This window comes from Plecotus auritus (assembly GCF_963455305.1).
Source record: "Plecotus auritus genome assembly, chromosome: 1".
Lineage (NCBI taxonomy): Eukaryota > Metazoa > Chordata > Mammalia > Chiroptera > Vespertilionidae > Plecotus > Plecotus auritus.
Window position 1 is genome coordinate 96,467,194 of NC_137770.1, and position 24,106 is coordinate 96,491,299.

Genomic DNA, 24,106 nt, shown 5'->3' on the forward strand with positions numbered 1-24,106 from the left:
TACCCCAAATAGCCACAGCAATCCTGAGAAAGAAGAACAAAGTTGAAGGGATCACAATACCAGATAGCAAGCTATATTACTAAGCCACAGTTCTCAAAACTGCATGGTACTGAAACAGGAACAAACATATAGACCAATGGGAAAGAACAGAGAACCCAGAATTCTACTCAAGACATTATGCTCAGTTAATATATTTGACAAAGGAGGCAAGAGCATACAATGGAGTCAAGACAGTCTCTTCAATAAATGGTGCTGGGAAATCTGGTCATATACATGCAAAAAAATAAAACTAGATCACAAACTTACACCATACACAAAAACAAAACCAAAATGGCTAAAGTACTTACATGTAAGATAGTAAACCACAAAAATTCTATAGGACTACATAAGCAGCAAAATAGCAGAAATATATTGTAGCAATATCTTTACAGACACAGCTCTTAGGGCAATGGAGACTAAAGAAAAAAATTAACAAATGGGACTACATCAAAATAAAAAGCTTCTGCACAGCAAAAGAAACAATCAACCAAATAACAAGAAACCCCAATGCATGGGAGAACATATTTGCCAATGCTATTTCAGATAAGGATTTAATCTCCAAAAAGGAACCCTGCTTCATTGCTGGTGGGAATGCAGCCTGGTGCAGCCACTATGGAAAACATGGTGTTTCCTCAAAAAATTAAAAATGGAACTGCCATTTGACCCAGTAATACCACTTCTAGGAATATATCCCAAGAAAACAGAAACACCAATCAGAAAGGATATATGCACCCCTATGTTCATAGCAGGACAATTTACAATAGCTAAGATCTGGACACAGCCTAAATGCCCATTAGCAGATGAGTAGATTAGAAAACTGTGGTACATCTATACAATGGACTACTACATTGCTGTAAAAAAAGAAGGAATTCTTACCATTTGCAACAGCATGGATGGAACTGGAGAGCCTTATTCTAAGTGAAATAAGCCAGTCAGTGAAAGAAAAATACCACATGATCTCACTCATTTGTGGAATATAAAGAACATTATAAACAAGACACTAGAGTGCCAGGTTGTAGGGGAGGCCGGGGGAAGGACAATGGGGAAAAAAAGGAGATATATGTACTACTATTTGTAATACTTTAAACCAGTGGTCGGCAAACTCATTAGTCAACAGAGCCAAATATCAACAGTACGATTGAAATTACTTTTGAGAGCCAAATTTTTTAAACTTAAACTTCTTCTAACGCCACTTCTTCAAAGCAGACTTGCCCAGGTTGTGGTATTTTGTGGAAGAGCCACACTCAAAGAGCAGCATGTGGCTCGCGAGCCGCAGTTTGCAGACCACGGCTTTCAACAATAAAATAAAATTTTTAAAAAAGTAAATGATCAGTTTTCATATGTTTATTTTCCACAAAATTTCTATGTAATTGAGAATGTGCATTTTGGAATTTCTAGCTATCTTTATGTAAAATTTAGCTTCCACTTTTTTCATTTCTCTCCTTTATTTTATTCCCCAAATAATATATGCCTTAAGCAACTTTAATTTCAGAATGCCTTACAGGACAAAACTAAGCCCCTGTATTGAGGATAAAGGTAATTAAAACATCGCTTATTTTTATAAACCACTTTATTGATCAGAAAGTGAAAGATGAAATGATTTTATTATAATTTATTAATCAAATGATAGAAAAGTTTCAAATCACAAAGTAACTAAGAAAATTTTTCTGAAAACAAGTATGAGGGGGTAGTTATTAAACTAAAACCATCACAAACTAAAAATATAAAATACTAAAGGACTACATGTAGTAAAATTTAAAAACTAAGTATGAACTTTAAAAGCATTTTTAAGAAAAGTAAATTTTAAAGAGCTAAAAGTCAGTACAGTATATTCAATACTAAAGACAAAAGTCTGTATTACAAATTAAAAATACTGAGAGGTACTTTACCTGCCGAAATATCTCTGTGACAAAGTTTACATTACTTCTTTTAGAAGAAAAAACTCTGCGAACTATTTCAATGTCTGTGAGATGTTCTTCATCAATACTACAGAGGCTAGATGAGCTAGGTTCTCGCTCCGTCAGAGTGCTTGTATTAGAATGAGACTGTTCTGGTTCTGTAGTTCTATCTGTTTTATCAGTATTATCAGCTTTATTTTCTTCTCTGGATACCAAACTAGCTGCTGCTCTCTAAAATAAAAAACGAAATGGGGAAAATATAATCATTAACTAGGTATTCTGTCTTCTAATAACAAATACTAACAGAATCCAAAGAATTTATTCGAAATAATTAAATGGCAATAAAAGCAATTCAACATCTAAGTGATACAGTGATAGTCGCCACTAGTCATCTACCCATCTATAATTAGATTTGTTTTTCAGCATATCTGCAGTACAAATAAGTTAATAATTAAAGCTGGGTAAGAAATTAATGCAGAGAGAGTTAGCTCAGAACTTCAATAATAAATTAAAAACGTAATATTGGACTGTCTGTTCAACCAAGCCTTAATGTTTAAAATCACCTCTAGACAAAAATTACACAAGTAAAAACGTTTTAAACTCAAAGCGAAGAAATGGAAGAAAATTTATAACAGAAATAGAAATGAAGCCAAAAGGTTTTTTAGGAAAGTCTATTCTAATATGTAAAAATCCTGGGGAGTAACGACTAGTAACGATCGAGGCTCAACCAACCAGAAATCAGTCCTGCTTCTGCTTCATGCGTGGTGCCCCAGCACTGACTGCTGAGGGGGCTGCGAATCAGGGCCAGAGAGAGGCCTGAAGAGAGAAGCAGGGACTGATCCATTGCCTCTGTGGCAGCTTTTGATCAGCACTTGCCTCTCTCTTTCTCTCCCAGTCTGGCCAGCACCCGTGCCTCCACCGGGGCTGCTGATCTACCCCGCCTTACTGATCAGGCCCTGTTGACAGGCCCAGAGATGCTGACTGGCTTAGGAAGCAACAAATCAGAACCAAGTGTGGGTGCTGTGAAGAACCAATGGCTGCCTGGAGGAGAAGCTTCTGACGCTGACTGGCATAGAAACTGACCAATCAGAACCAAACCTGGGTGCTGTGGGGAGGCAATGGCTGCGTAGGAGCTGAAGCTCTTGATGCTGAATGACATAGAAACCGACCAATCAGAACCAAATCTGGGTGCTGTATGGAGCCAATGGCTGCCTAGGAGGCGGAGCTTTTGATGCTGACTGGCATAGAAACCAACCAATCAGAACCAAATCTGGGTGCTGTTGGGAGCCAATGGCTACCTAGAAGGTGGAGCTTTTTACGCAGACTGGCATAGAAACTGACCAATCCGAACCAAATTGGCCAGCAGAGGAGGGCAGTTGGGGGCGAGATCAGGCCTGCAGGGGAGGGCAGTTGGGAGCGAGATCAGGCCAGCACAGGAGGGCCATTGGGGGCGAGACCAGGCCAGCAGGGGAGGGCAGTTGGGGGCAGCCAGGCTGGGAAGGGAGGGTAATTGGGGGTGAGATCAGGCCAGCAGGGGAAGGTAACTGGGGGCGAGATAAGGCCGGCAGGGGAGGGCAGTTGGGGGCAACCAGGCTGGCAGGAGAGGGCAGTTAGGGGTGATCAGGCTAGCAGACAGGTGAGCAGTTAGGAACCAGAGGTCCCAGATTGCGAGAGGGATGTCCAACTGCCAGCTTAGGCCCAATCCCACAGGGGGTCCCCAACTGGAGAGGGTGCAGGCTGGGCTGAGGGAACCCACCCTCCGTGCATAAATTTCATGCACTGGGCCTCTAGTATTCTAATAACAATATAATTTTTACCATGACTGGAGATGAAAAAGTAAAAGTGTCAAGGTGGTGATGAAGAAATGACTACCATAGTGTATGATAGAAGAAGCACTATTCTGGTAAGTATCATAAATAATACTTTGGTAAGTTACTCGATTTTTGGTCTCAGTTTTGCCATCTATATAAAATAAGAAGGTTTTAGGTGAATGATCTCAAATATGCCTCCCAATAAAAAAAAACTCTATGATTTCAGTCTATTAAGTTCTGGGATAAGAAAAATAGTTCTGCTTGAGAGTTTCTACATTTAATAATTCTTTGTACAGAACAAGGTTTTGGGGAAACACACACAGCCATATAAATAGAAGGGTAAGGGGAATATAAGTCAAATTTTCTAAATGCTAATCCTATATAATAAGAGAAACGTGTAAATTGACCGTACCTCCGCTACGCTCACCAGCCAATCAGGAATGAGTATGCTAATTAACTCAACAAAGATGGTGGGTTAATTTGCATACACAGGCGCCAGGCGGAGAGCAGCGCAGGAGACCTGGAGAGTGGAGCGGCTTAGGGAACTTGGCTCCCCAAGCCACCAGACGGAGAGCAGAGAGGGAGAGCTGGCAGTTTGGAGGACTTGGCAGAGCAGGAAGGGAAAACCCAGTGCGTGGGGAGCACCAGGAATTCTGGGAGTAGTAGTTCTGGTGGCAGCCCCAGGACCAGAAGTAGAAGCCCAGAGCACGGGGAGCACCAGGAATGCTGTGAATCGTAGTTCCGGTGGCAGACGGATCTCCTAGACACTAGAGCAAAGTGAGCCTGGAGCAAGTTACTGTTGCGATGGGGGATGGAAGGAAAGCAAAGGTGGGAGACATAAGTAAAATCAGAGTGTCTAGGAAAAATTAAAGGGAAGATATCCTAAAACTTCCAGGAAATCTCCACCAATGAAGCAAAGAAAAAAAAAATGCCTCTATTATTCTGTGAGCAACAAACCAAACTGGGTTGGGGTCTTAAGACAGTTCGCTCATATGATTGCAAAGACAGACAGAAACTCTCAGATTGGAGAGGGCTCCCATGAGGTCTCCCAGATTGGAGAGGGTGTAGGTCGGGCTGAGGGACCCACCCCCCCGCCCCGTGCACATTCGTACACCAGGCCCCTAGTAAACTAATAAACACATTATAACTCCACTTAATTTTTAAAAGATTTAAGAAATCATACAAAATACAAACACAGTATAAGATTTTTACAACTAAATGAGGAAATCTGAGAAAAGAAAAATAAAATAGTAATATAGACAAGTTCAGGAAAAAAGTACACTGAGAGTAAAATTAAAAGTGGAAAAGAGGAAAACTTTAATTAAAAATAACCGATTTTTAAATATTAGCTCCTCCTTTGTAGAACTGTATAACATTTCTGGACTCTGTGTTTATTGGGGGGGGAAAAGGAATAAAATGGTGACAGAACTTTAAATCAGCATTCTATGAATGCCTAGAAATCCAACAAGAATTATGAAGGTCCTACAACCATTTGATTGCAAACTGTTTCCAAATGCAGGAATTTATTGCAAAATTCAGAATATTTTTATTCATACAATTCAGGATATTGTTAGTACTATAAAATTAACATAAACTACAGAAATAAATTAAAAGCTGAGACCCAGCTCTAGCTGGTGTGGCTCGATTGGAACATTGTCCATACACCAAAAGGTGGCAGGTTCGATTCCATATCAGGGCACGTATCCAGGTTTCGGGTTCAATCACTGTCCTCCGGGCTCATGTGGGAGGCAACCAATTGATGTTTCTCTCTATATCTCTCCCTTCCTCTCTCTAAAATCAATAAAAATTGTTTTAAAAAAAAAAGCTGAGACACAGAAACAACTGAAATTATCTTCTATACCTTAAAAGTTTTATATTTTTGCTAAGAAAACTATTGGTCCTATAATTATTGTTAAAATTTAGATTTATAAAATACATTTAAAATATATTTATACAAAATAAATATTATTATTATTTTATTTAAATGTGTTCTACTCCTAAGGCAAATCAGTAGACAACTCTCTTAAGCCATTTCTAACTTTAGCAAGTTATGTGTGTATTACCTGAATATTCTTTGGCAAGATTTCACCTTCCATCCCAGGAATATGAGGTCCTGTATGTGGCTTTGGCTCAAGCCAGAAAGAAACCAGCCAACGAATGACAATAACACGAGCCTTAATGAAAGGTTCCTTCGTACAATATATTGCTTCGTTGGTTTCAGCATCCTTTTTTATCATGACATAATGTGGCTTTGGTCTCATCTGTGGAATATCTATGCAAAATAAAGGAGAAAAAAACAAAATAAGAAAGGAGCTATGCTCAGATAAATCTACATTTTTAAACATTTGAGAAACCCCTGTGACGATACCCTGATTTTAGAAGTAGATTTAGCACAAAAATGACATTTTTAAATAATTTGCACCCTGGTGGTTTGGCTCAATGGATAGAGCCTCGGCCTGAGACTGAAAGGTCCCAGGTTCAATTCAGGTCAAGTGCACATGCCTGGGTTGTGGGCTCAATCCCTAGTGGGGGGCATGCAGGAGGCAGCTGATCAACGAATCTCTCTTATCATTGATATTTCTGATTCTCTCTCCCTCTCCCTTCCTCTCAGAGATCAATAAAAATATATTTTAAAGCCGAAACCGGTTTGGCTCAGTGGATAGAGCGTCGGCCTGCGAACTGGAGGGTCCCGGGTTCGATTCCGGTCAAGGGCATGTACCTTGGCTGCGGGCACATCCCCAGTGGGAGGTGTGCAGGAGGCAGCTGATCAGTGTTTCTCTCTCATCGATGTTTCTGGCTCTCTATCCCTCTCCCTTCCTCTCTGTGAAATATCAATAAAATATATTTAAAAATATATATATATATATATATATATATATATATTTTAAAATAAAAATTTGCTACATATAAGCAAATTTAGAATCTAGAAGAGTAAAACCATATATTGCTGATATATAGAAACGTGTCCTTTTGAAAAATATTATGAAAAGGCTCAATGAATCCTCTCTAAGAACAGAGAAACTTCAGAGCCATTTAAAATTAATGAAAGCTCATTTCAATTAACCTAAGATTGAGACATATTTTGAAGTTATACAAAACATGAGATTTTTTCCTTGATTTTTAAAGCAAATAATATTCCCAATGGCAAAGGCTTGCTACCTTGACTAATTTAAGCCATTTCTACTAGCCATAATGGTTTTGCCTATACCTGTTAGTTGCCTAAACTTGGCAGAGCTTAAAATAGAAACATCTTAAGCGCAGATAAATCTACATTTTTAAACATCTGAGAAACCCCTATGACGATACCCTGATTTTAGAAGTAGATTTAGCACAAAAATGACATTTATCTTTCTGCAAAAAGGACATTTTCACATAGGACTACCAGTGCTTTCTATATATAGCAGATGTCTGCTTCTAACCCAGGATTTGCCCACGAGACTCTAGCTTTGAGGCTCCAACAGACATCTTGGCACTGCTACTAAATACTGGACAAGACATGATCAAAATATATGACAATATAATTATTCATAAAGAATTGAATAAGATATACTAAATTGAACTCTTGGGGAACCTTAAAAAGAAAATTTATAATATAGAGAGACCTATCTCATCCAATAGATGAGATCCAAAGAATAAGCTTTTTAATAAAAAATCTTTTCACTCACAGTGAAAATGTCCTAGTAATAAGTTTCCACTTTGGATATAATCTACATCTCTAATCAATCAATACAAATATTAAGTGTTATCAGTTTTCTGCAGGTAACAAATGTCAACTTTACACTGAGGTATGTTTTATTCTTAACTTTATACTGAGGTATGTTTTATTCTTAACTTTACACTGAGGTATGTTTTATTCTTAACTTTACATTGAGGTATGTTTTATTCTTATGCATGATCTTTTAGAAAATTCCAAAGGCTACCTACCAAGCACAGGATGATATAAACTGCTCTCCTTGCACATGTTTGGAAAAATATAAGACAAGTAGTACTTCTTAAAATGTGAAAACAAAAATGAAAATCCCCTTTCTTGATTTTCTTTGTTCTTCCATTCTAAACTTTTTACCTAAAAGACACAATTAGAATCATTCCAGGAAAAAGAAACAATTATCTATGATAAACAAACTTATAAAAGGTTACTTAAGCAATATACTGAACTATTACACTATGAAGACATACTAGTATACACCTACATATATATAAACATACATAAATATATAAAGAAGAAATTTTAGAAACCGGTCTAATGACACACAAATATGTTATATTCCAAAAATCTTAGAAGTTAAAATGTGCTCTGAAAAATTGTCAAAGTTTATTTAAAACTCAGTTCTATTAATGACAAAGATACTAATGTTCTTTCCTCTTTTCCTTTTCTAGAATAATTCAGTCTAAAAGTTATACAAAATATGTGAGGAGGTGGGGGATGTAAAAGCAGTGGCCACCAAGTACAGGTAAAAAGAGTCTAACCACGGGAAGTAGGGCATCCATAATGGGAGTATAGCAGAGGCAGCAGTAGCCTAGTGGGGACTCCAAGTCTAAGAGAGGTGAGGGCAGTGTCCATGAAGTGGGGGGACATAGGCGGTGGGGAGCAGCAGTAAAAAGCAGTAAAAAAACAGAGCAGTAAAATATACCGTGTGAGAATTCCAATAGGGTGAAAAAGTTACCTAAGTAGGGGGATGGTAAAGGCAAAAAGTAGGCCACAATGAGATATCACTATACAATCACTTTAGAATGGCTAAAATTACAGACTGACCATACCAACTGTTGGTGAGGACGGGAGTCAACTTTAAGTTTCATACATTGCTGGCAGAATGGAAAAAGGTACAACCATTTGGAAAACAGCATGGTAGTGTCTTAAAAAGTAAATATATGCCAATTCTTCAAACCAGCCATTCCACTACTAGGTATTTGCCCAAGGAAAGGGAAAGTTTATGTCCACAAAAAGACCTGTTTAACCAATATTCATAGCAGTTTTACTAGTAATAGGCAAAAACTGGCAACAACTCACATTACCATCAGCAGGTGGCTGAGTAACAAATTATGGTATATCAATAAAATGGAAAGCTACTCAGCAATAAAATGGACCAAACTACTAATACATACATTATAAATAATTTTCAAAGTAACTATGATTTAAAAAACCAGACCAAAGAAAGCATATACTATATCATTCCATTTATATGAAATATGGAAAAAATACAAACTATAGAAACAAAAAATCAGATCAGTAGTTGCCTGGAGATGGGGTAGTGGAAAAGGATGGATTACAAAGGGATCCAAGAACTTTTAATGGTGATAAATAGGTTCATTATCTTGACTGTGGTGGTGGTTTCATGGGTATATACATGTAATAAAATTAATCAGATCATATATTTCAAACATTGCTGTTTATTATGTTAATTATATCTCAATAAACCAGTACAACAATTTTAACAATCTTTATTAAGTACAAAAGTATTTAAAAAACAAAACAAAACTGGTAATACTAATGATAGTAAAAACTTCCCACTATAGCCTGGCAGGTGTTGCTCAGTGGTTGAGCACTGACACATGAACCAGGAGGTCACAGTTCAGTTCCTGGTCAGGGCACATGCCCGAATTGTGGGTTCAATCCCCAATAGGAGGTATGCAGGAGGCAACCGATTGATGATTCTCTCTCATCACTGATGTTTCTACCTTTCTTTCCCTTTCCTTTCTTCTCTGAAATCATAAAACAAAAACAAAAACTACCCACTCTAGAACATTCACTTTTTATTCTAAGTACTTTACGCTAATTATTTAAGCCTCAAACACCAAAATGGGATAGGCATGATTTTTATGTTTTAAACTCAAAGTAGTAAGTCTGTCAAAGGTCACACTATGGCAAGATGTAAAACCAGGATTCAAACCCTGGAAAACTCATTCAGAATCCTCATAATGTTTGATTCATAGAGAATTTCTGTGTTTGGAACAGTTACAAGAAATGTGTATGTGCTAAGAGCGTTTCCATCAGTTAGGACATACTCATTTCATGTCTATGGATGAATAGATTGCTTTACAAAATACATGCACCTGGCCAAGCCAACATGGCTCAGTGGTTGAGCTTCAACCTATGAACCAAAAGTCAAGGTTCGATTCCTGGTCAGGGCACATGACTGAGTTGTGGGCTCCATCCCCCGTGTGGGGTGTACAGGAGGCAGAGATCAATGACTCTCTCTCATCATTAATGTTTCATCTCTCTCCCCCTCTCCATTATTCTCTGAAATCAATAAAAATATATTAAACAAAAAAACCCAAAATAAATGCACCTGAAAATTTTAAAAGTACAACGAGGTTTAAGAGTAAATTACATTTCCCCACTCCCACCCCATTCTCAGCCCACCTCTCTAGTTGCTGCCTCTTGGCAGACTGTTCCTTAATCAAAGATATTAGATTTTCATTTAAAGTACCACAGCTGCTAATTATAAATGAAAATATTAGAAAGTAAACTCAACTGACTCAGATAAGAAGGTATATACATGAGAAGTCTACTGTAAAAATTTCTCCTTCTAGCTTCCTTTCTAAGAGCTTCAAATGTCTCCAATAATTTTTATTTCAGAAAAGACATATTAACATATTTTCAAAGGTAAAAATTTGTCACTCCTTCTTTAGGATAATAAGCAAATATCTACTCTAACAGAATAATGGTAAACGAGGGGAGGGAAGATTACCCACACAGGATAATAATGGGGATAATATCAAAGAAAATAACATGTACCTGAATTACTATATATTTTAAAAGTGCTTCAAGAAAATAGCTTGTGAGATCTTCTTGTCCTTTATCTCCTGATTGTGGGGGGACAAGAGGAGTGATTTCCTCTATAGTAACTTGAGCTATCCAAAGACAAAAAAAAAAAAAGCGTAGTATAATTACAAAATAAATTTAACAATGCAATAATATAACCCAAATAAAATTTAACTGCAAAACATATACAGTACTGCTTGAAACATTCTAATGTTTAAACCTTGACATAAATCTGTCATTCTGATGGTCTATCACAACAATTCATAAACTTTAATAATCAACTCTTTCATGAACCCTTGATTGAGGAAATATAACACAGGACTGGAAAAAGAGATATGTAGGAATTAAAAGTAAATAACAGCCCTAACCGGTTTGGCTCAGTGGCTAGAGTGTCGGCCTGTGGACTGAAGGGTCCCAGGTTCGATTCCGGTCAAGGTCATGTACCTTGGCTGCAGGCACATACCCAGTGGGGAGTGTGCAGGAGGCAGCAGATCAATGTTTCTCTCTCATCAATGTTTCTAACTCTTTATCCCTCTCCCTTCCTCTCTATAAAAAAATCAATAAAATGTATTTTTTTTAAAAAAAGAGTAAATAACATCTCGCCCTCGCTGGTTTGACTCAGAGGATAGAGGGTTGGCCTGAGGAGGACTAAAGGGTCTTGGATTCGATTTCAGTGAAGGGCACACACACCTCGGTTGTAGACTCAATCCCCAGCCCTGGTCGGGGCTAGTGTGGGAGGCAACCAATCAATGTCTCTCTCTTACATCAATGTTTCTCCTCTCTGTCTCCCTCCCTTCCACTCTCTCTAAAAATCGACAGAAAAATATCCTCAAGTGAGGATTAACAAAAAACAAACACACACAAAAAGAGAGTAAATAAAATTTTCCTTGGCAAAGACCTTCTCATGATATTTTAAAATTCACATTAAGAGCATCTATTACAAAAGTTCCATAATAAGATAAGAAACATAAATAAGAATGTGCTCATTCATGAATGAAAAGACAATCTGATTACTCTAGGTAAAGACCATGCTTACTGTTTAAGGTAGTTCCTTTATTCAAAGGATGAAATACTTATCTTTCAAAAAAAAAAATACTTTCCCTCTCAAAAAAGAGAAAAAGAAAAATTAACATCTTAGTTCCTTGATTGCAAAAGTGCACTTATAAAATAAAAAAACTTTTATATATTTTTCCTTCTCAGATGTTCAAAAACATTCATGATAACAAAAGCAAAACCAAGAAAAATCAACCCTCAACTAGCTGAATTCTTTTCAATGTTTCGTAAGCAGTAGTACCTGGTTTAGTACAGGCAGATCTCTAAATCTATCCCTCAGTAACTACCAGCTAAGTAATTAAGCTCACAGAAATGATTTTTTTTTCACAATCCTCTTTGCGTCAAATGAAACACACTTGTGCTTTTAAAAAAATATGTTTTTTATTAACTTTTAGAGAGAGAGGGAAAGGGATAGAGAGATAGAAACATCGATGAGAGAGGAACATCATCAACCAGCTGCCTCCTGCATGCCTCCTACTGGGGATCAATCCTGCAACCCTGGCATGTACCCTGACTAGGAATCCAACTGTAACCTCTTGGTTCCTGGTTGACACTCAACCACTGAGCAACATGGACTGGGTCATACATGTGCATTAATGCACATCCAAATTAACTCAAGGATTCAAGATGATACGTGAGAATCAGAAATTAGAGATAAATGTAAACAGCCTACATTAACTATGTATTTTTGATGCTTTGACACCAAGGCCTTGATGGCCCTGGACAGAATAACTCTTCCACAACTACTTATTTCCCAGAGATAGTAAAGATGGGCCTGACAGTTCACCTTTTATATGCAAACCAGTCAACCCAGAGTCCACATATCCACTGCCTCCTTTACTGGGCTCACACTCAGGGCCACTATTCCTCTGACCTAATCACCTTAGGGCCAAGAACCAGACAACTAGGGACAACTCACTTCCCTAACTCCACCCGACTAACCCTGGTACTTCCCAGTATGGCTACCCTCCCTGGTGTGGCATGCCCTCTCCTCTTAGGAACTCTGAATGACAAAATATTTTTTTTAATGGCAATTGTCTCCTGATCTGTTGTTGGCCTCACCATACCTGAATAATAATGAAACCTACATTTTAAAATATGGCCTTGGATTACTGCTAATAAATGTACAGACATTTAAAAATATATATATTATCAAACTACACAGAAAATTTTAAATAGTAATGTATAAGATCTCATTAATCTTACTTTCTTGAAGATTGAGTGGAGGATTAATGAGATTATCTAAAGTTCGAGGTCCATATTCGGATTGTGGTGCCGAAAATCCAGGGATTAAGCATGAAAACATCCAAAGCTGTTCTTTGCTACAGTTATTCTGAAGAGCTTGCAACCATAACAAGAAAAGACGAACACCTTCCCGCCGGATCTAAAATAAAATAAAAAAAACAATATTTTTACTTGTCATGGAAATACTTTCTTCTTTTTAAGGCCAAAATCCTCTAGGACAGGATTACAGAATGACACTTTGCAAAAGATAGGTAGGAAAGGTAGAAAGGAGGAAAGAGAAAGAAAGGGAGGGTGGATATAACACCCATGACATTTCTTAAACCCTCATTATCTGTAAATCTAAATTCATGAATTTTGGACAAATAAAGAATGAACTTGGCCTGTAACTACTTAAAGCCATCAGGTAATTTTTTTATTCTACAATTTCCAATTGTAAAAAAAATCAGAAAATCGTTTCCTTCTTGTTTATTTCCCTCTCCTTCCCTCCTTTACATAACTACCAGTCTAATCCAAGAAGCAAGAAGAAAGAAGGCAAAAACAGTTTCTTGCTATAATGAGTTCAGTAAAAGGAGGAATGATTATGGGGATCTTGGTGAGCTAACTCAATGCTATTGTTCTTAAAAAGTTTTTCACCGTCTGAAATTATCTCATTTACTTATCATTTGCTGCTGAGCTGCAAAGCAGGAATTTTGGCCTATTACTATATTCTAAGTACCTAGAACAATGCCTGTACACAAAAGACAATAAATATTTCAATCAATGAGTGAATTTTCTCCCAGGAAAAGATTTTTTTTTAAAAAATTCAACCTCAGATAAGCAAAACACAAAGTTCTTCAATAACCTAACCTCAACGTTAGCTTTGGAAATTACCCTAACACAGCTCTGTTCACGACCACCGTCATTTATTTAACTGCTTCCACCTCATAGTTTAGTCAGATAGCAGGATAAAGATATAGGAAGGCTTTTTCCTTTGTACTGTTACAACCACGTCTTGATGCCAAAAGTACCTACAATATGATTTTTATCTAACCTATAGCAAGATACTTTTGACTGGGTAGCTTCTCTTACCAGAGTACAATGAGATAATAAAAAAGAAAAAAATTTATATACATTCCCTATTTTCCTCTACAACTAAGAATAGCTGTGATAAATGAAGAATAATTTGCTGAATGACTAACTTTTGTCTTCTGGAAACCACAGAATAAAGTATTTCTGGCAGTGGCAAAAGTAAAACAGTTGTGTGTTTTTAACAATAGTTTTTCAATAGCCTGGTCAACCTAGTATGTATTTTCATAATGAATATGTTGCTGTATTTTAAGTGAATTCAGTTCAAATTAGTGAACTACAGATAATTCAAAATTCTTTAGAAAAAAGTTGACATAGGAAAATTACTATATGCTTTACTTAGTTTTTAAAAAGTCATAGAAAAGAAGTATAATAATATACCTTCAAGGAGTTTCCTGTGTGAAGTAGTTTCTTTAAAATCAATCCTGAAAAGAAAAAATTATTTTAAATATTCACATCTTAATTTTTCTAAATGTCAGAGTTCTCGGTCAGACTTGAAAACACTTTAAAACAAGTCCTTGGCAACCTCCAAATTATTCTTGGTGACCTTGCTATCCCTCTGGCCATAATCTTGGGGCCAGAAGGGTATGTAAAAAGTCACCTTTTTAACACATGGCTTACTGAAATTAAACATGATATCATCTATTGAAACAAATTCTAAGCCCCCAAATTATATTTAATGCAACAATCTATGTATATGTCTTATTTATACTGAGAATATAATTAAATATTTCTCCATCAATAATTCAAATAAAAAACCACTACAGAAAATTTCCATTTAGTTAAGCACATAAATATCTATAACTCTAATATTTTCTTAAAAATATTTCCATTGTATTAATTTTTTCAAAATATTCAAAACCATCAAGATATTCAAAACCATATTTTTTCTTTTAAATTACATGTTTCAAAACTACAATAAAATACTAAAATAACATTAACATGCATCCAGAAGTCCCCAGATTTCTGAACAAATGTCAACAGTCCCATATTTCTTATACTTTCAAAAATTCATTTATTCACATTATTTATAATGCTTTGCCTAACAGTACAAGTATCACTGAAGCCTCCTGTGAACCCATCCTGAGTCATTTTCCAGGAGAAACCATTACCCAGATTTTAGTATTATTTCCAAAAATATTTTATATTATTAATACTTATTGATAAGTCCATAAAATATATAGAATTGTTTTAAATATTTAAAAACTTATACCAGTAACAAGAATTTGTTCCACAGCTATTTGTTCTAATCCTGCATTTTTTTAATTTGTTCCACGGACATTTATGTATAAATGATCAAGCCTGTGACTTTATTTGGTTTAAGTTTCATTTGTCATATAAAAATAAGGTTTAATGTTTCAACAAACTGTGTTGATTTATCTGCAATTCCCTTCCTTATGTTTGAACAAACTCAATTTCTTAAAGTAATACTATGTAAACACCAGTCATCAGCTCTCTTAAAAATCTATTAACACAGTTTGGTATCATGTATTGGATCCTGGAACAGAAAAAGAACATAAGTGAAAAACTAATAAAATCTGAGTAAGTTCAAAGTTTAATTAATTGTAAAAACAAAACAAAATCTTACATATATGGTACATACAAAACAAATCATTCTATATAAGTTGCTTTTCACATCCAACATTACCTTCTGAAATTTATATTGATGTATGTACTCTAGTTAACTTATTTTAACTGCTGTATTATTCTACGCCATTGTGTGAATATACCATTCATCTACTTAATGTTATGACATTTGGCTCGTTTTCAAAATTTTGCTATTCCCAAGAACATTATTATAAATGTTCTTGTTCATGACTCACTTTATGCATGAGTTTCCCCAGAATATATAAACAGAAACAAAATTACTCACTTTCAACTTTACTAAATATTGAAAAACTCTCTCCAAAGTATTTGAGAAAAATAGCAGTCCTATTAACAGTGTATAAGGGTGCTGTGGTAACAATTCTTGGCAACACAAGAAACTGACAAAAGCTCTATTATTGCCAATCTGATGAGTGTTAAATATCCTAACAATGTTTTCATTTGATATCTCCTAGTGATGATATTCAGCATCTTTTCATTTGGCCATTCAAGTTTCTGCATATTTTTCAGTTGGGTTATTTTGTTTTGTTTCATATGAGAGCTCTTCAGATATACTGACTACTAATTCTATGTCACTTCTAGGAATTGGAAATATATTCTCCCAAACAACTCAACCATGTTTTTGACTGAGGGGATGGTATCTTCTGATGTACAAAAGCTTTACGTTTCAAAGTCAATTCAACATGTTTTCCTTTTTACATGTACTTACTGTGTCTAATTAAATACTACCCTACCAAAAAGTTACAAAGATAAACCACACAGTTTCTTCAAAAAATTAAAAATGGAACTGTCATTTGAGCCAGTGATCCCACTTCTAGGAATATATCCTAATAATCCCAAAACACCTGCCAGAAAGAATGTATGCACCCCTATGTTCATAGCAGCAATCTTTACAATAGCTAAGATCTAGAAATAGCCCAAGTGGCAGTCAGTAGATGAGTGGATTAAAAAAGCTATAAAAAAGAAAGATCTATTATCCTTTGAGATAGAAGGGAGTGACCTGAAGATTATGCTAAGTGAAATAAGCCAATCAGAGAAAGACAAATATCTCACTTATATATGCAATCTAATGAACAAAATAAACTGACCAATAAAATAGAACCAGTGGAGTGAAAAGATGGAACAGACTGACTAATTAAAGAGACAAGGAGAGGATGGGAAGAGATTAAACAAAGAACTTATATGCATATACAGTATGCTTTGCCCATGGACACAGACAATATTGGGTGTTGAAGGCCTGGGATGAGGTGGGAACCGGGAAGAAGGGAGCAATGGGAGAAAAAAGGGGAGACATCTCTAATACTCTCAAGAATAAAGATTAAAGAAAAAAAAGTTTTGCAGTGTTGCTTTTCAAGTTTAGGTCCTGAAATTTATTTCTGTGTAGAGCAATAGAACTTTTTTTCCCAGATGGATAATCAATTGCAATAATGATTCTTTCAGGGTTTATAATGAAATGAAATGCTATCACAATCATATTTCAAGTTTCCATTTATAAGCCAAGGTCTGTGGTGGGTCTCGTCTTTTTCCATTAGTCTATTTGTCCATCCTTACATGAATGATAGTGTCTTAATTATTAGAACTATATAATACAACTTATTGTTGGGTATAGAAATATCCAACAACACCATCCTCCCCCTCCCAATTGCTATTCTTCCAAGTCACTTTGACTTTAATTTTCCACATAAATTTTAGGATAAACATCTCAGGCTACATTAAAAAGTCTCTATAGGAATTCTGAATGAAAATTGTTATCTTTACACTATCCAGTCTATCATCCATGAATACTGAGATTCCATTTACTCAAATCCTTTATTCTTCTTCAACTAGAGGCCCAGTGCACAAAATTCATGCACGGGGGCGGGGGAGGGGGGAGGAGGGAGGAGGTTGCCCCTAAGCCCAGCCTGCACCCTCTCACAATCTGGGACCCCTCGGGGGATGTCTAACTGCCAGTTTAGGCCAGATCCCGCAGTCAGACATCCCTCTCGCAATCCAGGACCACTGGCTCCTAACCACTCGCCTGCCTGCCTGCCTGATCACCCCTAACCACTCTGCCTGCCTGCCTAATTGCCCCTAACCACTCTGCCTGCCTGCCTGATTGCCCTTAACTGCTTGTCTGCCTGCCTGATTGCTCCTAACGGCTCGCCTGCCTGCCTGATCTCCCCTAAATGCCTCTGGCTCAGCCCCTGCTGCAGCAGCTTTGTCCAGAAGGATGCCCAAAATGACATCAAGGAGGTCATTCAGCTGTCCAGTCTAATTAGCATACTGTGCTTTTATTATTATAGATAATCATATCATTGCCATATATTAATGTAATATTTTAAATGAATAGAGAATACACATTCTCAAGCACAATGTAACGTTCTCTAGGAGATACTATATTCTGAGCCACAAAATATCTCAAAAACATTAAAAGCAGCAATATTATATAAAGTGTGTTTTCTAACCACAAAAGAATTGTTAGAAATCATACAGAAAAAAATCTAGGGTAATATCAAGTATTTGAGAAGTTAAAAAAGAAAAACACTCTTAAGTATAGGTCAAAGAAACCAAATGGAATATTAGAAAGTATTTTCAAATGAATGAAAATCAACTAGAGTTCCTGATTTAGTTTCCTTTATATATATAAGACAAAAAGGAAGAGTTTTAGCATTCTTCAGAGTGACAAAAAAAAAATAACCACTATGTATAAAAAGTTAGACATTTATTGGAATACTAGAGGCCAGGTGCACGAATTCGTGCACCAGTGAGGTCCCTCAGCATGGCCTGCAGGATTGGGCTGAAACCGGCAGTGCAACTCCGCCTGCAGCTCCTGCCCGCTGCTCCTGTTCATCCCGGACCCGCTGCGCCTGCCGCGGGCTCGCGCCCAGTCATTCCCAATCGGGAGAGGCTCGTGCCACTGCAGCGGTGCTCGCCAGCCCTGAGTCCTGCATCTGGTGCCCATCTGTCAGCTGAGTGGCGCTCCCACTGTGGGAGTGCACTGACCACCAGGGGGCAACTCCTGCGTTGAGTGCACCCTGGTGGTCAGTGCATGTCATAGCGACCAGTCGTTCAGTCACTTAGGCTTTTACATATATAGATTATAAATCATAACTAGATAGCCCACAGGTCCTATGGAGATTCCTTAGGAGACACAGTAAACTTCTGAAGTTCAAATGTCTCTACAAGTTGCTTCATAGATAACCTTCAAGGACATTTATATAAGATACAAAATAGTATTTCACTATTCTTTTGAGCACCTATTTAGCAATTCATATGTCTTCTTTGGTATAATGCCCATTCAAATATTTTGCCTATTTTTAAAATTTGACTAATCTTATTATTGAGTTATAAGAGTTCTTTATGTATTACTAGTGGTCTGATGCACAAATGAAGATTTGTGCAATGGGCCTTTGTTCCCCTAGGTGCTGGAACCACCTTCGCTCTGCCCGGAGCAGCCTTTCTGCTGTGGCCCGGAGCCACCTTTCTGCCTTCCCACGCTGCCCAGAGGCGCAGAGCGGCTGGGGTGGTGCGGAACGCCTGCGTCGTCGCCATGGTGATGACAAAAGCATCCCGCCCCGTCCCCGGCTGCTCTGCACCTGCATATGCAAATTAACTCTCCATCTTTGTTGGGTTAATTTGCATACTCACTCCTGATTGGCTGGTGGGCATCGCAAAGGTACGGTCAATTAGCATGTTACCCTTTTATTAGGTAGATAGATGCATCATTTTCAGTCTAAAACTTTTATCTAAAAAGTTTATTCCAAAAGGCTCTATTTTAGAATTTTAGCCCCTGTATTAATATCTTTTCTATATGTCCAGAGTTCTTTTTTTCTGGAATTGCTAATTGGGATAGATTACAAAGTCTCAGAGATTTCATTTGCTATAACTAATTAAGAAACCTAGGGCCTAAATAAATCTGACTCATTTTTAAAGAGAAAGAAACATGAATTTTACACATGAACATAAGGGTTATAACATTCTACTTTAACAATATAGTTCTGGTAGCTGTCTATATATTCCCCATGAAAACGGTCATGAGAATCACTAGCAATCAGTCCTGATATCATTGAGACAGTGAACCAAAGCCAGTAATTGCCTACCTGCAAATTCCTCTGGAATATGAGGGGGGCAAGTGTCTTATTATGACACCTGAGAGCACTGTGATACTGCAATTGTTACAGAACCAGACTCAAAATCAGTGAAGCATCTTGGTTTAGTACCTGGTAACAGAAAGTCTGTGACCTCCTATCTGCTTGGTCTCCACAGCAAGGTTCCCTTCCCCCACCGCCCCGCCCCAATTTTCTTTTCAGCTTTGTTCCATAATCTGGAAAGCTCCCTCTTGACCTTTCAAGCAGAAAGCTTAACTCTAGTTCTCCCCTTTTTTGTGTGGGGCAAACTACCAGTTGACACTGCTTGCTTTCAAACCTGGAGCCATTGCTTCTGCTCTACTTGGCACTTTGCATTACCTTTCCATTCCTGATTCACAAAGATATTTATTTTGATGCTGAGCCTATTATTATTATTATCATCATTATTATTATTATTATTTGGTGTTATAATATCACCATCATTGTTAATGTATTCAGAGTACAAGAACAGATGAAACAACCCAACCAGCCTGGCTCAGTGGTTGAGTGTCAACCATTGTTTAATTTCTGGCCAGGGCGCATGCCTGGGGTGTGGGCTCTATCCCCAAAGAGGGGCGAGCAGGAGGCAGCCAATCGGTGATTCTCTTTTATCATTGACTAGAGGCCTGGTGCACGAGATTCGTGCACTGCGCGGGGTGAGGGGTCTCCTCAGCACAGCCTGCACCCTCTCGCAGTCCGGGACCCCTTGGGGGATGTCTGCCTGCCGGCTTAGGCCCATCCCTCTCACAGTCCGGGGTTCTCACAGTCCGGGACTCCTTACCACCCGCCTACAACAGAGGTAGGCAGGAGAGGCTCCCGCCACCACCGCTGCGCTCGCCAGCCATGAGCCCAGCTCAGGGCTTCTGGCTGAATGGCACTTCCCCTGTGGGAGCACACTGACCACCGGGGGCAGCTCCTGCGTTTAGCATCTGCCCCTGGTGGTCTGTGTGTGTCATAGCAACCAGCTGTTTGCCAATGGGTTTATTTGCATATTAGCCTTTTATTATATAGGATTTTTTTAATCTCCCTCTCCCTTTCTCTCTGAAATCAATAAAAATATTTTTTTTTAATAAAAAGGTGGAACAAAGAAATGTAATGTACCATTTTGACAGGAAGTCATTCATCTGTTTTTTTTCTTTTATTCCTAACTAGAGGCCCGGTGCACGAAATCTGTGCACTGGGGGGTGGGGTATCCCCTCAGCCCAGCCTGCACCCTCTTCAATCCGGGACCCCTCAGGGGGTCTAGACTGGCCGTCGGACAACCCTCTAATAATCCTGGACCACAGGCTCCTAATCGCTCACCTGCCTACCTGCCAGGTTGTTCCCAACTGTCCTCCCCCCGCTGGCCTGGTCGCCCCCAACTACCCTCCTCTGCTGGCCTGGTCACCCCTAACTTCCCCCCCTGCCAGCCTAATCGCCCCCAACTGCCACCCCCCACCAGCCTGGTCACCCCCAACTGCCCCCCCCTGCTGGCCTGGTCACCCCCAACTGCCCCCCATGCCAGCCTGGTCGTCCCTCACGGCCCCCCCGTCGGCCTGGTCTCCCCACACAGCCTGCTTGTTCAGCCGTTTGGTAGTACCTCACTAACCCCGATGGCCTGGTCACCTCACGCAGCCTGTTTGTTCAGTCGTTTGGTCATCCCTCATTATCCCCCCTCCTGGCCTGGTTGCCCCATGCAGCCTGCTTGTTTAGTTGTTTGGTCGTCCCTTGGGCCGGCCCTGGGCGGCTGGGCAGCCGACATCTGAGGCTTGCCTGCACCTCAGACCGGCCCTGGGCGGCTGGGGGATGAGGGAACTGGGGGACTCCAGAGGCAGGTGCACGGAGTGACGGACCTGCCAGGGGGCGGGCCCAGCATGCTGCACGCCTGCTGCCCCAGCGGGGCTGAGGGGACTGGGCGCTGCCATCTTGTGGCTATGGGCGCTGCCATCTTTGAGGATGTGGCAGTCAATTAGCATATTCCCTCCTTATTGGCTGTGGGCGCCACCATCTTTGTGAGGGTGTGATAGTCAATTAGCATATTCCCTCTTTATTAGATAGGATAAGTCTAGTCCTGTATCATTTATTTTGTTTTTACTAAAGCATAAATACGAATTAATTTCAAGTAATGACCAATCAAATGAAAAGCATTTTCTTATATTATCATTTATTTCAAATGTGAAATACACATTTAAATTACTTACCAATACTATGAAATTGCCATCGCTGATGAATTCTTTCTGGAAGAAGTTGCAAAATTTTCTAAAAATCAACATATAATAAAACAACAAAGAAAAAAGAATGAAAAGCAAGGAATGAGTTCACATTCTGTGAAACATGAAAAATTAAAGAGCTTACACTAAAGCTTTAAGAGTTTCTTAGGTAAAAGATAGTATTACAAATACAAGTTAGTCTTTGAGCTAAGCTGATAATACTGGCATTATTTCCGAAATGGCATACAGTCAATATTTGAAAACCCCCAAAACAACAAACTATGCTAACAAAGACATGAAATAGCAAATTAATTTTAACGTTTACCATGTGGAAAGTAAATGTATTTCTCCATAGTGATTAAATACTAACTGCAATATATTTCAAAATGCTTATTTACTATTCTTAGAATTTCTGCACTGTGGATATTACTGATAAATTTTTAAATTCTTTCAGATATTAAGATTTGTGACATTTTCTCTCTTCAAGTAATTCTTTCTGCTGTTTTAATAAATCATGAGGAAATATTTTGATTTCACAAAAATCCCATGAAATATTTATACTAAGTTAATGTATGTGAACCCAAAGGCACTTATATTTTATGATAACTATAGGCTGAAGAACAAAATTTTTAAATTCAAAAGAGCTATTTAGTTAAGCTAATATAGGTTTCTATAATTGGAAATAAACACTTTTTACATATAATACTTTCAAATATTGCCTTTAATTTCTTTTACGTGTTGCATATGTGTGAATTATTCTAAATCCTCAGCTGCTGTTATGTACTATGCTGCTGACTAAGCTCTCAGTACTCTACTTACTGAATGACATTTGTGTGTGTTTGGTGTTACTGCTGCTCTTACTACTGTAGTTATTAGAAACACCATTAACTGGATGTTCATAAAGGCTAAATACTAAACTAGACACTTTATATAACTGTACCTTATTAATCTTCACAACCAACCTAAAAAGAGTTTTTTAATCCCATTTAACAAATTAGAACATGGGTTAAGTAATGTGCTTAGGTTAGAAAGTAAAAGAACCCGGCCGGTATGGCTTAGTGGATTGAGTGTCATCCCACGCACCAAGAGGTTACTGGTTCGATTCTAGGTCAAGGCATATGCCCAGGTTGCAGGCCCAATCCCCAGAGAGGGGCATGCAGAAGGCAGCCGATCAACGTTTCTATCTTCTCTCCCTCTCCCTTTCTCTCTGTCTAAAATATCAATAAAAAACATATCTTTTAAAAAAGAAAAGAAAGCAAAAGATATGCCTATTTCTAAAATTTGTGCTTTTATACTATTCTGCTCAAAGGATAGTATACATATTTAACTCTTCTCTCATATGATCTCACACAAGAAGATGATGAAGAAATTACAAAGTTCTTCACAGATCAATGCTGGTCTCACATGAGATACATAAACTTCTTTACCTTTGCCCTCCTCATATTTCTCTCATAGCGAGCCAACAATTGCATAATTATAATTATTTTGAAAAACAATAAAATTATTTTGTAAAGAAGTTTGTGACTATTCAAAAGCATTCCTAAATTATGACTATGAAATTATAATTTAGATTTAACCCCTCATAATATGTAAATGAACATGTCTACATGTTTTTATGTGGTTAATATAAAAATGAATGAAATTTTGTGTGCTCTTAACTGCACAGTAAACATCTTACACCATGTTATTAATATTACATAATGAAGTTTTCTATTCCAAAAGGAAGAGATCACTTTATAATGTCTTCATTAAAAAAATTTATCATTAGTCTCTAAAGGAATAATATTCATTGTCTCCATTATAAGTAGAAAACACAGCACACAAATTAAATTTTTTTTCAAAAGATGAAAACCCTGTATCTAACATTATTCTTTCCTAATAAAATTTAGTGATTCATTAAAGACAAAGATTACTGTTTAAAAAATAATCAGTATATAGGGTGTACCAAAAAATGTATACATAAACTTTAAATAATTATGAAGGTAATGTTTATTAAAATACATTTCATTTTTAAAATTGAGCTATCAGCTGTTAAAGTGTGTATAAATTTTGGGGATACCCTGTATATTATACATAGAAAAATAAATATTACTTTTTAATAAAAGAAATACCCTGAAAAGCTTCTATTAACTTATTAATCATTTCAGTTTCCTGAATATAAAGCAAGCATGAATGTCTGAAGGAACACTTTCTAGCAATTATCATCTTGCTTACTCTGTGGCTACTTTTATTCTTTCCCAAAACATCTATGTCTTAATATTTGCCTTGTGAACAATTCATGCAAACACTTGAGGAGGTAAATTAGAGTGAATTCTTCAGGGTTAATGACTAA

General features: G+C 37.6%; 1 protein-coding gene across 9 annotated transcripts in view; it reads right to left on the reverse strand.

Moving 5' to 3' along the window:
- The window catches only part of RALGAPA1 (Ral GTPase activating protein catalytic subunit alpha 1), a 297,067-nt gene that overhangs the window by 223,455 nt on the left and 49,506 nt on the right, over positions 1–24,106 (reverse strand). For all 9 annotated transcript variants that reach the window (XR_013960957.1, XR_013960958.1, XR_013960959.1 and 6 more), the window contains exons 4-10: positions 21,766–21,823; positions 14,256–14,299; positions 12,771–12,948; positions 10,485–10,600; positions 7,673–7,811; positions 5,812–6,020; positions 1,929–2,168 (exon numbers count right to left, since the gene is read on the reverse strand). Coding sequence is in view for 6 of the 9 variants with exons in the window: in XM_080675533.1 (XP_080531659.1) it covers positions 1,929–2,168; positions 5,812–6,020; positions 7,673–7,811; positions 10,485–10,600; positions 12,771–12,948; positions 14,256–14,299; positions 21,766–21,823 (984 nt within the window). In the remaining 3 variants the exon portion in view is untranslated. The remainder of the gene's footprint in view (positions 1–1,928; positions 2,169–5,811; positions 6,021–7,672; positions 7,812–10,484; positions 10,601–12,770; positions 12,949–14,255; positions 14,300–21,765; positions 21,824–24,106) is intronic.